This window comes from Scyliorhinus torazame, chromosome 5 (genome assembly GCF_047496885.1).
Source record: "Scyliorhinus torazame isolate Kashiwa2021f chromosome 5, sScyTor2.1, whole genome shotgun sequence".
Lineage (NCBI taxonomy): Eukaryota > Metazoa > Chordata > Chondrichthyes > Carcharhiniformes > Scyliorhinidae > Scyliorhinus > Scyliorhinus torazame.
In genome coordinates this window covers 108,030,403-108,045,890 of record NC_092711.1, presented here as the reverse complement: position 1 = coordinate 108,045,890, position 15,488 = coordinate 108,030,403, and the positions used below count along the sequence as shown (strand labels likewise).

General features: G+C 45.8%; 1 protein-coding gene across 1 annotated transcript; it reads right to left on the bottom strand.

Annotated features, from left to right (window-relative positions):
- Window positions 1-1,869: 1,869 nt before the first annotated feature.
- LOC140419354 (uncharacterized) lies at window positions 1,870-14,450 on the bottom strand. Its single transcript, XM_072503235.1, has 2 exons — window positions 13,788-14,450; window positions 1,870-11,277 (listed from the first exon to the last, which is right to left on the bottom strand). Exon 2 carries the CDS (start codon window positions 10,761-10,763, stop codon window positions 10,056-10,058), a length of 708 nt encoding a protein of 235 aa, XP_072359336.1. The 5' UTR covers window positions 10,764-11,277; window positions 13,788-14,450; the 3' UTR covers window positions 1,870-10,055.
- Between the last annotated feature and the right edge of the window lie 1,038 nt (window positions 14,451-15,488).

Below are 15,488 nucleotides of genomic sequence, written 5' to 3'. Positions count from 1 at the left end.
GCTGAACTTGTACAAGACATTGGTATGGCCACACTTAGAGCACTGTGCACATTTCTGGTCCTATTATAGAAAGGATATTATTAAACTAGAAAGAGCGCGGAAAAGATTTACTCGGATGCGACCAGGACTTGATGGTTTGAGTTAGGAGAGGCTGGATAGACTAGGAATTTTTTCCCTGGAGAATAGAAGGCTTAAGGGTGATCTTACAGAGGTCTGCAAAATAATGAGGGGCATAGATAAGGTAGATAGTCAACATCTTTTCCCAAAGGTAGAGGCGTCCAGAACTAGAGGGCATAGGTTTAAGATGAGAGGGGAGAGATATAAAAGAGTACAGAGGGGAATTTTTTTCACACAGAGGCTTGCGAGTATCAGACAGTTCTATGGGAAAGCTGGGTATAGAGGGTTATGGGCCAAATGCGGGCAATTTGGACGAGCTCAGTGGTAAAAACTGGGCGGCATGGACAAGTTGGGCCGAAGGGCCAGTTTTCATGCTGTAAACCTCTCTGACTCTATACAACTGCAGCAAAACATCCCTACATTTATATTAGATTTTCTTTGCAATAAACAATATTCCACTGACCTTCCTAATCACTTGCTGTACCTGCAGACTAACTTGGGATCGGGCACCGGGATCCCTCTGTACCTCAGAGTTCTGCAATCTCCCTCCATTTAAATAATAGTTTTATTTAACACTTCCTGACAAGGTGGACAATTCACATTTTCCAAAGTTATGCTCCATTTGTCATTTGCCCACTCACTTAACCTATTTGTAGTCCTTTGCAGACTCCTTAAATCCACTTCACAAATTACTTTCCTACCCGTCTTTAAGCATCAGAAAATTTAGCCGCCATTCAATCCCGTCATCCAACACATTCATACAGATTGTAAATGGGTGAGAGCCCAGCACTGATCCTGGTGACATTCCGCTTGTCACATCTTACCAAACCAGAAATGACCCATTTATACCTACTGGCTGCTTCCTGTTCGCTAACCAATCCTCTATCTATGCTGATATGTTGCCCCCCACACCATGAGCTCATATTTTGTGTAATAATCTTTGATGTGGCTCCTTGGGAAATACCTTCTGCAAATCCAGACAAAGCACATCTACAGGTTCTCCTTTATTCACATCCCTTGTTACTTCCTCAGAGAACCTTGATAGATTAGTCAGTCACGATTGATTCCCTGAACCCATTTTCAAACAGTGTCAAAAGAAAATTCAAATCCCCTCTACCCCTCCGGCTCCTTTGCCAATTACCTTAGAGGGACTCATTTTCTGTTAACCTCTCACCCACTTTCCTGAAAGTGAGCAGATTTAATCAGGAAATGTCCAACAAATTCAAATATTTTCCTGTTAAAAGATTATTGACGAAACAGAACATGGTTAAAAAAAACTAACAGAAAATTACTTGAGGATCAAAGATAACCAGAGTAACAGAATGTTCACAATATTCTGGTCCCAAATGGTTTCCCTTCGGCTCCTCTGTACCCTGTTCCCATGACTCCCCGCTTTGGACAAGGGGGCACTGAACCCTGGGGGTAACATCACCATCAGCACCGGTCACCCTTGCCCCTGAACCCCGATTGGTTGGTGGTGCAGTTCCCACCCGATCCTCCAGCACCTTCCTGTCTCTATTAGCGACACCCATGGCAGTTTCCCAATGTGGCACAGGTCCCATTATTCTCAGCTAAATTCAGCCCTCAGCTCCATCAACTGGCTGTCAGTGACATGAGCAATAGAGACAGAAAGGTGCCAGAGGGTCAAATAGGAAGACAAAACTTGTGGATCTGGACCCCCATAAAGTTCAGCAACTTCTTATAAAAAATTCAAATCCCCAGTCAACAAATTAAAGGATCAAACGGCGGGACTTCAAGTTTTATGACTTTTAATACAACAAACAAACAAACTAGAAGCTACTTTAACTTGGAAACCTACACATAAACTATAAAATAGAACTTTCCCCTTTTACATAACCGACAATCACACTCCACGATTATAGTTACTCTGTCCTGGAAGTCAAAATTTAATTGTCTCAGAACCTGTCCAAAGTGATAATTCATTCCCGAGGATTTACTTCAGTTCTTCAACTGTAGATCCCCAAATTTCTTTCTCTGTCAGTCTGGCCTCAATAAAAGTTGAGACGGATTCGCACGTAAAAAGAAGTTATTTATTTAGCTTGCAAGCTTGAATCATCTTACAGAAACGTAAGACATCCAGCCTCTTACATCCCAGAAAACGACTGACTAAAAGACAAAGGGATCTCTGCAAAATCAATTCAAATGGTATCAAGTTTCACATACTCGACGGACATAGGTCAGCCTATGTCCCTCCTGACCTGTTCGATCTATTCTGATTGGCTCACTTCCAATCCCTTTCTCTGGCCCCTATCAATGCAGCATCACTCTCATAGACACACCTCTTCCTGCTTTTTCCATGCGGTCTCAAACCCCTTTGTCTCTAACTGCCAGAATCAAAGTGGCTTATTTCTACATTACATTAACTAGTAACTCTAAAGTAACTATTTTATATCACATTCGTCATTCCCTCCTTTTATCATTCCATGATAACCGAACTATCCAATCCATAGCTACGGTTCCTCATCTAAAAAGATCCGTCGCTGCATTTCCAATTCCTGTCTTAGCCCCCCTTCATCTGCCTCACCCTCATGCATTTTAACAGTTAAATTTTTTTTCTCGGTGATTGGGGCGGTGATCTGATCTAGTGCACCCCGCATTCTACCCATCACACATTTAAGGATGGCCAGGCCCACAAAGATGCAGCCGATAGCTACCACTAGATACATAGCCATATTTATCAACCAGTCCTTCCATCCTCCAAAACCACAGTTACCCCAAGAGTCAGGATCCTGCATCCCGTCCAAGTGATCCCGTATGCGATCCATAAATTTAGTAATGTTAGCGGTCAAGTCCTGAACACCCATGATACACTTGCTCTGTACTATGGCGCATACCCCACCCTCACGGGCCAGAAGATAGTCAAGAGCATACCGGTTCTGCATTGCAAACAACCGTAGCTGAGACTCCTTAGTTATTGCCCCGAGGGCTCCCAAGGTTTCATTTCCCAAGATGGTAAGGCCGCAAATAAAATAATTCCGATCACTAACAGCCAAGGAACCCCCCACACCTCCCAGTGTCAATACGCTCAGAATGCCCCACCCGGCTGAGTGGCCCCGGTTGGGTGCAAGAACCTGAGGTTTTTTCCAGTTCTCGCAAAATTCAGCAGAGACTGCCCGGCGTGCTAACTGATTATGCAGGTTCCACGCCGAAGGGCAGGGGACTGTGGTAGGGACTAGAGTCCCCATAGCAATTCGGCGGGGAAATGGGGTGACAAAACGTTGGTCGCCGTACCATTAAATAAAAAGTAGTATCCTTGTTCCGTGTGGAGACTAGCATCACAATCAGCATATCGGTTGCGTAAGGACCTCCCAGTAGCCCAGTTTATCCAATTTTGAAATGCCCATTCGGGCCGCCCAGCAATGCGGAAAGCCCTATTCCCAACAGTGATATGAGAGACATTCGCCCAGCCACAAAGGAGCTGGAGGCCAGCGTTCAATGGAACGCAAGTGGTGCTATAACAAACGCATTGGCCAGACGCCTGGGTGATATGGCACCTCCTGTCCGTACAGGTGGGAAACAGACATGTTATATTTGTGTCCACCTCTACCAGCAAACAGCCATATCCTTCACTGCTGAAGCAATTCTCGTACGATCGGGAATCCCTATTGGGAGTGAAGTGGCTAGGTATGTACGCCCTCCACCGTCGCAGCCTATCGTACTGTGAATGGGAATTATCCCGAGGGAGGGGAAGGCAAATAGCCGGTGGTGCTGAATCCGGATCGTAAGGAAGAGTGACGTGCTCGGGCAATGGCTCGGAACGCTGACAATGAACCACCGTTTGGGGAGTGCCCCAAAGCGGTGAAACAGAAAATAACCTAGACACCGCTGCGGGGTTTGGGTAGCAGACAACCCGTCCCTGGCCATACAGACGGTGGTAAATCTGGTAGAAGAGATTCATACTACCCGGGTTTTCCTCAGTTTGGCCTTTAATTAACTTAAGTGCATCTCCCGGTAACCTACGTTCTAGCTGTACTTCCCTTCTCACACGCCCCGTCCTCTCTCTAGTCCCTTTCTCTTTCTCATGGTCTCTTCCTACACTCTTCTGACAGCCTGATGTTACCTTTATTGTACCACTTTTAACACATCAAAAATCAAATTTACATGTATTCCAAAAACAAGGCAATGTCCATATAATGTTCCCTTCCCATCGCCGGGACCGGTGCAGCTGCTTCATGACTCCCGCATTCTCCTTAACTTTGATGACCTTCCATGAGTCGATACCATGTCCTCGTATATGGGGGCAGTGAAGAACATCACCTTTGCATAGGTGATGTATCCTTGTAGATTGGTTGGGGCTACACAGATACATAATATTCCCCTTTTCCATGTCCATCGCCAATAACACGCCAAGCGAAGTGAGGCCAAATATCAGACAGACGATGCGTAGCCACTCCATCATGCTCCACACCTGTAAAATAGCACTGGAGAAGGGAGGCAGGTTAATATCCGACCTTTTACAGTAGTGGAGATGGACTCAATTTACAGTGATGTAGGTGGACCCAAGCACTTCGCCCCTCCACTTTAACTGCTGTGGGGGTGGTAAGGAGAACTTGGAAGGGCCCGTCCCATCGCGGCTCCGACCCCTTCCTAGTCCAATTTTTTGACCATGACATAACTACCGGGCTGGACTGAAAGTGAGCTAGGTACTGGGGCAATGGCTGGTGAGCCGCACGGACTGGGCCATGGAGTTCCTTGAGCACTTGCGTAAGGGCTAGAACATAGGTGGTCATTTCTTCAGTCATCTGATGAAACTGAACCCGTCTGGGAACCTGCAGGCTCCAAGGAGTTCTAAGAGGCCTGCCATAAAGAATCTCGGCGGGAGAGAGCCGGGCTGGTCCCGCAGGTGTAACCCGCAGCTGGAAGAGGGCAACGGGGAGCAACTTAAGCCATGTCAGTCCCGTGTCTGCTCTTAATTTAGCCAATTTAGTTTTGAGGGTCTGATTGTGTCTCTCAACCACCCCGGCTGCCTGCGGTCTGTAAGCACAGTGTAACTGCTGGCGTATGCCCAACTGGGAGCAAAACTCCTTGTTAATTTGTCCAATAAAATGAGGCCCATTATCAGAACTTAACTGAGCTGGTATACTGTACCGGGGAATGATTTCCCTCATCAAGACTTTAACCACAGGAGCAGCTTTACTATAGATAGTCGGATACGCCTCGACCCATCTGCTGAACACATCCACAATGACCAAAACATATTTGTAACATTGACACCTTTCCAACTCAATGTAATCCATTTGGAGCGTCTCAAAGGGACCACTGGGCAACGGGGTTTGCCCCTTCCCACAAGGGATACCTTTTCCGGTGTTATATTGCTGACAAATCAAACACCGATCACTGATACTTTGGGCCAACCCCTGCATTTTAGGGTGCCACCAAGTGTCCAGCAACAAATCACTAGTCCCTCGAGCCCCACAATGAGTTGCAAAGTGTACACATTCGATGACCCATAAAGCCAGTACATCAGACATACAAGTCTGATGTGCAGGCGTGGTCCATAAAGAGGAAACAGAATCATATGTACAACCTAACCGTTTCCACATTTGTTTATCACTCTCAGGAGCGTCCTCCTGTAACCTTATGACGTCTTGGATGGTTGGCATTGGCTTGTCAGAAGCAGACACATTCATAGTAGATCGTTTAGTCTGACTTAACATTTTAGGCACCATCACTTGCTGAATTTGTGCGGCTGTGCGCGCTGCACAATCTGCTCGTTCATTACCAACGTCAACTGGGGTTGTACCATTCGTGTGGGCAGCGCATTTAATAACGGAAATCTGCGCTGGCAGAAGGAGGGCCTGCAGTAAGCCATTAGCTAAACCCCGGTGGGATATTTGACCACACATAATCATGTCAGGTTGTTCTGACGAAATGTCACTCAAATCGCCCCTTATTGTGGTAGTTTCCTGAATCAAGGCTAAACAGTCGTGGCCAGGTGCGTCTTCATGGACAGGGGGACCACTAAGAAAACAGGCTGGATTGATAGTGGTACAGTATTTAAATGTCAGACGTGGATTGTTCAAAAGGTATATCTCATACCTATTCTGACGAGCTGCGGTAAGATGCTGACCATTCGCCCCATATCCCTGGCATGGTACTGGTCATGGACCTGACGTGTAATATGAGGGCTTACCGAAGCTGACTGTGGCCATAAATGTGGTGATATTGTAACAAAATCGGCTGTACCTTCTTTTCCCGTGACTGTGGCTGTAACCTTGACTGGCCATTCGGTCTCAAGTAATGGCCGGTATTTGTCCTGCAACTCCCTGTTTCGTCCAGTTCTGTCATAGGCCAGGGTAACGTGATGCAGTGACTGTTCAATGTCTAACGTCCACCACTGGGGGGTGATAGAAATATAGCACTGTTGTCTCATCCTCCTCTTCGCTGATCCACCCACCCAAAGTCACTATATTGGAGCTCCTGCTGGTAAACTACCATTTCTGCCGCTTGTTGGGGTCGCAGATCATCCTTTTTCATTGCATACTCAGTCTTAACCTTTGTAACTGAGCCTCCTTCTTGGCCTACACCCTCCTTCCAGTAAAATCTGACTGCCCTTGCCATCTGGGAAGGGTCGTTCTCTGTCCAATTCATGTTATTACATTTCACAGCAGTAACCACAGAAGGTGGTAGGCAATGCATTAACATAGCACAGTATTGAGGGGAATTCTGACCATTTAGATACAGCAAATCGCCTGACTGCCCCCGGCAGATTTCATTAAAACGCCCCAGAAATTCCTCTGGCTCGTCAATCTTCCTAGGTTTTAGGTCTAAGATAACAGAAAGATTTATGGGCCTTTGAAATGTGCTATTCAACGCATTCAAGATCTGTGTCCTTCTTTTCTCTATTTGCTCTCTTTTTTTTAAAACTTAAAAATGTTTGAAAATTCAAATTGAATTACTGCAACTTGCAAGCTTAGCTCTGATCTCAACTCAGAACTAAATTTACAATTTGCTTAACACAAACTTGTATAACATTTACAACTTAATTATTTCTTTATCTTAACAATTTTTCTTTTAACAAGTTTTTTTTCTTTTACATACACATAAGTATTAGCAAAATCAACTATCATAAGTATTAGCAAAATCAACTATCATCTCCAGATTGACACTTTTTAAAATGGTGTCCATGATCTTCTTTAAGTTTCTATTAATCTCCAGATAAAATGAGATAAACCTTATTTCAAGTAAGTAAAATTTAAGATTCTGGCAATTTCAATCAATTGCTTTCGAAAATAATAACTTTTATCAAAGAGGTGGAGAAACCCACTGGTTTCCTTTAATTAATTCAAAACGTAACTTTGCTGGTGTTCACTGACTCAAAGGAAAGGTATCCGATTACACTACGGCTGCTGCTGTTATCTCAAAGCCTGAGTGAGAAGCACTGTCTGTTTTCAACTCCGCCTGCTGCTGTTAACCCTTTGAGAGACTTCTGCTTCAACCAATATGCAGCATTCCTCACAATCTCAACTAGACCTCGGAACTTTACAGTCCAAGGAGACAATTTTAGCTTAATCAACTATATATTTAAAACACTCACACATAGAGTTGAACCATCTTCAGATTTAAAAACAGTTATACTGGACTGAACCTTCATTAATTAAGTCACATCAGCCTCTGAACCCTTATAATAGACTGAACCTTCATTAATTAAGTCACATCAGCCTCTGAACCCTTATAATAGACTGAACCTTCATTAATGAAGTCACATCAGCCCCTGAACCCTTATAATAGACTGAACCTTCATTAATGAAGTCACATCAGCCTCTGAACCCATATAATAGACTGAACCTTCATTATTAAAGTCCCATCAGCCCAAAACCCGAACCCAAGCCGAAACAACAATATGAAATCCCATCAATTAAAGTGCTAATCCCCAGACTGACCTGTGATTTCGTCAAGGCGGTCTTTCTGTGCCAACCGCGAGTGACCAGACTAATCAGACGATAAGAAGAGGGGAACAATCAATGCGCGGTCGTTTTCCAGTTCTACATTGAGGGCCCTTTGTTCCCCATCCTCCTGTTCATAATCAGTCTAATTCTGATTTCGCAGTTGGATCAGGATCGCCCAGAGAAATCCCGGTTTTCGGCACCAAATGTAGATCCCCAAATTTCTTTCTCTGTCAGTCTGGCCTCAATAAAAGTTGAGACGGATTTGCACGTAAAAAGAAGTTATTTATTTAGCTTGCAAGCTTGAATCATCTTACAGAAACGTAAAAGACATCCAGCCTCTTACATCCCAGAAAACGACTGACTAAAAGACAAAGGGATCTCTGCAAAATCAATTCAAATGGTATCAAGTTTCACATACTCGACGGACATAGGTCAGCCTATGTCCCTCCTGACCTGTTCGATCTATTCTGATTGGCTCACTTCCAATCCCTTTCTCTGGCCACTATCAATGCAGCATCACTCTCATAGACACACCTCTTCCTGCTTTTTCCATGCGGTCTCAAACCCCTTTGTCTCTAACTGCCAGAATCAAAGTGGCTTATTTCTACATTACATTAACTAGTAACTCTAAAGTAACTATTTTATATCACATTCGTCACAACCAAGACACTGAGAAACAAAGGGAGAATAGAATAGAATGTGAATTGGCAAAATACATAAAGATTGACTGTTAAAGCTTCTGTGGCTACGTAAAAAGGAAATGTTTGGCTCAAACAAAGGTTTGTCTGTTCCAGATAGAGTCAGGAGAATTTAGAATGAGGAATAGAGATCTCTACAGCCACCTCGTTCAACACTCTGGGGTGTGGATCATCAGCTTTTGGAGTTTTATTCACTTTCAACCCCATTCATTTCTCCAGTACGACTTCTTTATCAATACTAATCTCCACCAGTCCCTTGGTTCTCTGGTGTTTTGGGGACAATTTCTGTATCTTCCTCTGTGAAGACAGACACACATTGTTTAGTTTCTCTGCATTTCCTCATTCCCCATTCTAAACTCTCCTGTCTCTGCCTGGAATGGACCCACATTGGTCTTTGCTAATCTTTTCCTTTTCACATTCCTGCAGAAGCTTTTCCAGTCAGTTTTTATGTTTCTCGCCAGTTTGCTCTCATCAGTTTCTTGGTCCTCCTTTGCTGAATTCTAATGGATCTCATGGAATCTTTAACTTTTCTTGTTAGTCACGGTTGCATCACTTTTCCTGTTGGATTTTTGTTCCTGAAAGGAATCTATATTTGTTATGTATATGTGAAATAAAAGTTGCAAAAGTCCCAGAGGACCATAGGCTGCTCTCCCTTTGACAGAGAGAGAGCCGATGGAGGTGATTTAACCTGAGGGTCAGCACACCTCAGGTGAGGGGCCTGGTTGAGAAGGCGGGGCCTTCATGAATAAACTCAGCCAGTACGGGAGTTGAATCCTCACTGTTGGCCTTGCTCTGCGTCACGAACCAGCCGTCCAGCCAACTGAGCTAACCGACCACTGATAAATACGTAATAATTCCTTAAATATTAGGTATTCCCTGTACCAATCAGTTTCCTAGTCCATCTCAGGCAACTTGACGCTGATAACCTGATAGTTTCCTTCTGTCAGGGACACCCAGATAACTTAAACAAAGTAACCATGTAACCACCAGGGCCCATCTCCATGGCAACGTGGCATGCTTTGGGGGGTTTGAAACAGAAATGGAAACTAAATATCTTCAAACTTCCAAACATCCTTTTACTCTGTGATCCTTGTGCAATTTTGAAGCCAGGTTTTAGCAACCAGGCTCAAAGAGAATCAGCCCACTGGAGGCAAGGTGGTGAGACCGGCCAGTCCAGCATAAAGAAACCCTCCGACCATCCCACTGACCACCTGTCAGAATTAACAAAATGCAGTCCTGGGTGTAGAGCAGAAACAATAACAGCAGAATCCAAGCCCTGTAATCGATTATGAAATTGTTGGTGTCACAGCAAGTCCAATGAAACATGCAATCACGTCTCACATTGAGAAGTGGATGGCCTCTCCCCAGTGTGAACTCGCTGGTGTCTCCGCAGGTTGGATAATAGAGTAAATCCTTTCCCACACTGAGAGCAGGTGAATGGCCTCTCCCCAGTGTGAACTCGCTGGTGTGTCTGCAGGTGAGATAACCGAGTGAATCCCTTCCCACACTGAGAGCAGGTGAATGGTTTCTCCCCAGTGTGAACTCGCTGGTGTGTCTGCAGGGTGGATAAATGTGCAAATCCTTTCCCACACTGAGAGCAGGTGAATGGCCTCTCCCCAGTGTGAACTCGCTGGTGTGTCTGCAGGTGAGATAACTGAGTGAATCCCTTCCTACACTGAGAGCAGGTGAATGGCCTCTCCCCAGTGTGAACTCGCTGGTGTGTCTGCAGGTGAGATAACTGAGTGAATCCCTTCCCACACTGAGAGCAGGTGAATGGCCTCTCCCCAGTGTGAATTTGCTGATGTCTCTGCAGGGTGGATGAATCATTGAATCCCTTCCCACACTTGGAGCAGGTGAATGGCCTCTCCCCAGTGTGACGTTGCTGGTGTGTCTGCAGGGTGGATAATTGAATGAATCCCTTCCCACACTTGGAGCAGGTGAATGGCCTCGCCCCAGTGTGACTGCGCCGATGAAGCTCCAGCAGAGATGGGGCTCTGAATCCCTTCCCACAGTCCCCACATTTCCACGGTTTCTCCATGTTTTGGGTCTCCTGACGTCTCTCCAGGCAGGACAATCAGTTGAAGCCTCGTCCACAACACGAGTACGGTCCCTCCCCGCTCTGAATATTGTGATGTTTTTCAGATTGTGTCACTGGTTAAAGCTCTTTCCTCAGTCAGTTCACTGGAACACTCTCACTCGGGTGTGTGTTGTGTGGGTCTCGGTGCTTTTCCAGTCACACTGATGTTTCCACAGTCAGTTCACTGGAACACTCTCACTCGGGTGTGTGTTATGTGGGTCTCGGGGCTTTTCCAGTCACACTGATGTTTCCACAGTCAGTTCACTGGAACACTCTCACCCGGGTGTGTTTTGTGTGGGTCTCGGTCCTTTTCCAGTCACACTGATGGTTGAAATATTTATCTGACTGTTCGGGGAAACATTTCTCCTTCTAGATTCAAAGCCCAATGATATCCAGGTTCTAAGGAAAGAAGTGACTGTCAGATCGAGACGTAACGTTTGAGATTTCTGTCTGTAATTCCTCCTCGTCTAATATCCTGTAAAAACAATTTCCAAAATTCATCACTGTCAGTACAGGATAGAAACTCAGAACAGACAATTCTAGTTTCTATGTCACTTTGTTTCCTCTCTCTTATTCCCCGAAAGCTGTAAATGTCCATCCCACACATTCCCTCCATTCTCACTCTGCTGTATCTCATATTGACCCTCCTAATTCTCCTGAAGGTGCTGATTCAGGTTGATTGACAAATCCAAGCGCACAGCTTCCTGTCCAGGAGATCATAACAAATATGAGCTGCAGTCGGCCATTCGGCCCATCGAGCCTGATCCATTCAATGGGACCATTGGCTAATCTACCTCAGCACCGTTTTCCCACACTATCCCTCATATCCCTCGACATCTTCAATATCTAGAAACCGATCCGTCTGTGTCTTGAAAATATTTGATGACTGAAGCTCCAGAATCCTCGGGGATAGAGAATACCAAATCTTCACCACATCGTCGAGTAAAGAAATCCCTTCTCATCTCAGCTTTCTCTCCATTTACCTGCAAGTTCCGCATAACACTCAACATCCTCATCAATCAGATTTCTGACTGGGAGTGGGGTGGCGTCAGGCATGCGATACAGGTGCGGGAGTAGCTGCTTTTCCACAGGTTCTGGTGCCACTAACCTACAATCTAACACTTATCCTGATTGCCTGGCACTCATCTACCTAATCCTTGAATTCATATTTGTTATCGTGTCCCTGGAAGATTTCAGGGTTCGGATTGGTAGGATTATGCTGGAAAACGTGAAGAAATGCATAGATAAAACAGCACAGGTGGATTCAGCGGGAATGGAGCCGCCTTTTCAACATGGCGGCCTGACCCTCAGGAGGTCTCTCGACCGCTAGGAGGTCTCTCGACCCCACGCTCTCTGGGGCTCTCTGGGAGGCGGCAAAAATGATGACTGTCAACATTATCCGTGTTACTGACCAGAGGCGGAGTGTGCTGACTCAATATCTGTGAGCTCATGAGGCCCAGCTCCAAAACGCCATGGAGAGGCTCGATGATCCGGAGGAGAGAATCCTGAACATTCAGCAAGATGCTTCCGTCGAATTCAATCCTTTGAAAACCAGTCAAGTGGCTGGCGGAGGTCCTGGAGAACTGAGGTTCGGAGAAAGAACATCTGAGTCATCGGCCTGTCAGATGGTCATCATAGAATTTACAGTGAAGGAGGCCACTCGGCCCATCGAGTCTGCGCCTTGGAAACAGCACCCCACCCAAGCCCATACCGCCACCCCATCCCCGTAACCCCACCTAACCTTTTATTTGGGCACGAAGGGCAATTTATCGTGGCCAATCCACCGAACCTGCACATCTTTGGACTGTGCGAGGAAACTTGAGCACCCGGCGGAAACCCATGCAGACACGGGGAGAATGTGCAGACTCCGCACAGATAGTGACCCAAGCTGGGAATCGAACCTGGGACCCTGGATCTACCACTGTGCTACTGTGCTGCCCATAAATTATGATATTTTCTGTCCATTTAGTGTGGAGAGTAAGACTCCCGTTAGGTTCTTAGAGGATCGACTGCCACGTTTTCTCGAGCTGGATGTGAAGCCTGGGCGTTCCAAATTAGAAAGGGAGCATCGGTCTTTGAGGCCGAGGGATAGTTTTCATCCCAGGCCTGTAATCATTCGCTTCCACAACTTGAGAGAATGTCCTGGAGAGGGAACAATGAGGTGGAACCTGGCTGCAGGAAGGAGTGAGGATTTACTTCTTCCAGGAATTTCGGCAGCAACACAAACGAAGCGTCGAGGCCTCGATGAGGTTCAAAGGCAACGCAAGGCTGTGCGGCGTGAATTACGTTGTGCGTTATCCTGAGACCCGAAAAATGGTATCCAACAACTCCGTCAAGTCTTTCAATAATCCAACTATTACCTTGGCCTTCATGAAATCCATGAAGGGCAAGGATCTGAAGGGATGGTTTGCAGCTCGAACTAACTCAGGTGCTAATCAGGACTCTTCGCCCTATCATGGTATCGTTGTCTGAATTTCAGAATCACAGAAATACACACAGGGACAGGAGTAGGCCATTCATCCCCTCGTATCTGTCCTGCCATTTAGTGAGATCATGGCTGATCTGTGACCTAACTCCATATCCCTGAATATCTTTGCTTAACAAAACTCTACCTCCGATTTAAACTTAACAACTGATCCAGCTTCACCTGCTGTGTGTGGGAGAGAGTTCCAAACCTCTCCCACCCTGTGTGTGAAGATGTTCTTCCGAACATCTCTCCTGAACGGTCTAGCCCTAATTTTTAGACAATGATCCCTAATTTTAGAATCTCCAAACAGTGGAAATAGTTGATCTTTATCTACCCTGTCTTTCCCTGTTAATATCTTAAATACATCAATTAGATCACACCTTAAATGTCTAAATTCCAGCAAAAACAGGCCTAATTTGTGGTTAAAACTTTGGGTCCGAGTCTCTGCAATCTCTCACTCGCCTCCCACAGCATCCTGGGACACAATTCATCCAGAGCTAGTAATCTAATAAACTTACTGGGCGGCACGGTAGCATAGTGGTTAGCACTGCTGCTTCACAGCACCAGGGATCCAGGTTCGATTCCGAGCTTGGTTCTCTGTCTGTGTGGAGTCTGCACATTCTCCCCGTGTCTGCATGGGTTTCCTCCAGTAAGTCCCGAACGATGAGCTTAGTAGGTGAATTGGACATTCTGAATTCTCCCTCTGTGTGCCCGAACAGGCGCCGGAGTGTGGCGACTGGGGGATTTTCACAGTAACTTCATTGCAGTGTTAATGTAAGCCTACTTGTGACAATAATAAAGATTATTATGAATGGGCCAAAGGGCCTCTATCCGTGCTGTAAAGAGAGGGACTTTATAGAGAAACTGCCAAAGCCTCAACACTCACCAGCTCTGAGGACACACCTTAGCTCCCTTTCCAATCTGAAAGCAGCCTGAGCTGGATTTACATTCCCCTTAATTGATAATTGCTGGGTGATAATCCTGTACTTCCTCACCTCACACCACTGTGACAGCACCTTCACTACACAGACTGCAGCAACTGACCAAACATCACCTTCCCAGTTATTCCTGAAGGCACCGCCTTCCCAACCTGGCCCCTTGCCTGAGGTGTGGTGATCCTCAGGTCACATCACCGCCGGTCAGCTCTCTCCCGGGACCAGGCCCTCGTTCACAGCCGCCATCTTGGGGAAACAGAGCGCATGCGCTGGCGTCTTGGCGATGCAACAGTTAGTAGGCGGGGCCTGAAGATTTCTGTTCTCCAGCCGGGTCCTAGCGCCCGCAGATTTCGACTTTGGTAAACAGGTTCCAAAAAATTTCACCCACTCCCAAACTGAAGTTGATATTTGTGGCCTGGAGGTGTCTGTGGATCGCGTATACATTCAGTGTGAGAGGCTGCAGCCTCTGTATAGTTACCTGAAGGCGGTTATACAGCGTTTGATTACATTTCATGATCCTTTCCAGTTCCAGGCTTTTCCCCAGGGTAGAGGGGTCAATTACTAGGGGGCATAGGTTTAAGGTGAGAGGGGCAAAGTTTAGAGTAGATGTACGAGGCAAGTTTTTTACGCAGAGGGTAGTGGGTGCCTGGAACTCACTACCGGAGGAGGTAGTGGAGGCAGGGACGATAGGGACATTTAAGGGGCATCTTGACAAATATATGAATAGGATGGGAATAGAAGGATACGGACCCAGGAAGTGTAGAAGATTGTAGTTTAGTCGGGCAGTATGGTCGGCACGGGCTTGGAGGGCCGAAGGGCCTGTTCCTGTGCTGTACATTTCTTTGTTCTTTGTTCTTTGTTCATTATCGGGATGTTTGTGTGATATTTTCTTACCCTCAGAGTGATTTTACTTTATTTGAAATACATTTCAGCAGCAGGCTCACTGGTGATTTTTAAACCGAAGATGGTTATTTATTGTCACACAATTTCCCTGGATGTTTGAACATCTCAGTCTGTCTTATTCACACTCACTGACACATAAACAGAAATTAGATACAGATCAAGTTGAAGCTGGAATGATGAAAATGGAATGTAGACTGCAGTCTTTATATCGCTGCAGGCCTGTTGTCTTCTTGTTGAGCTAATCCTTTAGTTGGAGTGAAGCGTTTTTAGAAACAAATTATTCTCATGAGTCTCTGAAGCTTCTTGTAGATGAATAGCCAGGAGGTTGGTTCTCAGGTGGACTTGGAAGCTGGAATAAGTACAGTACTGTGGCTGCACTGG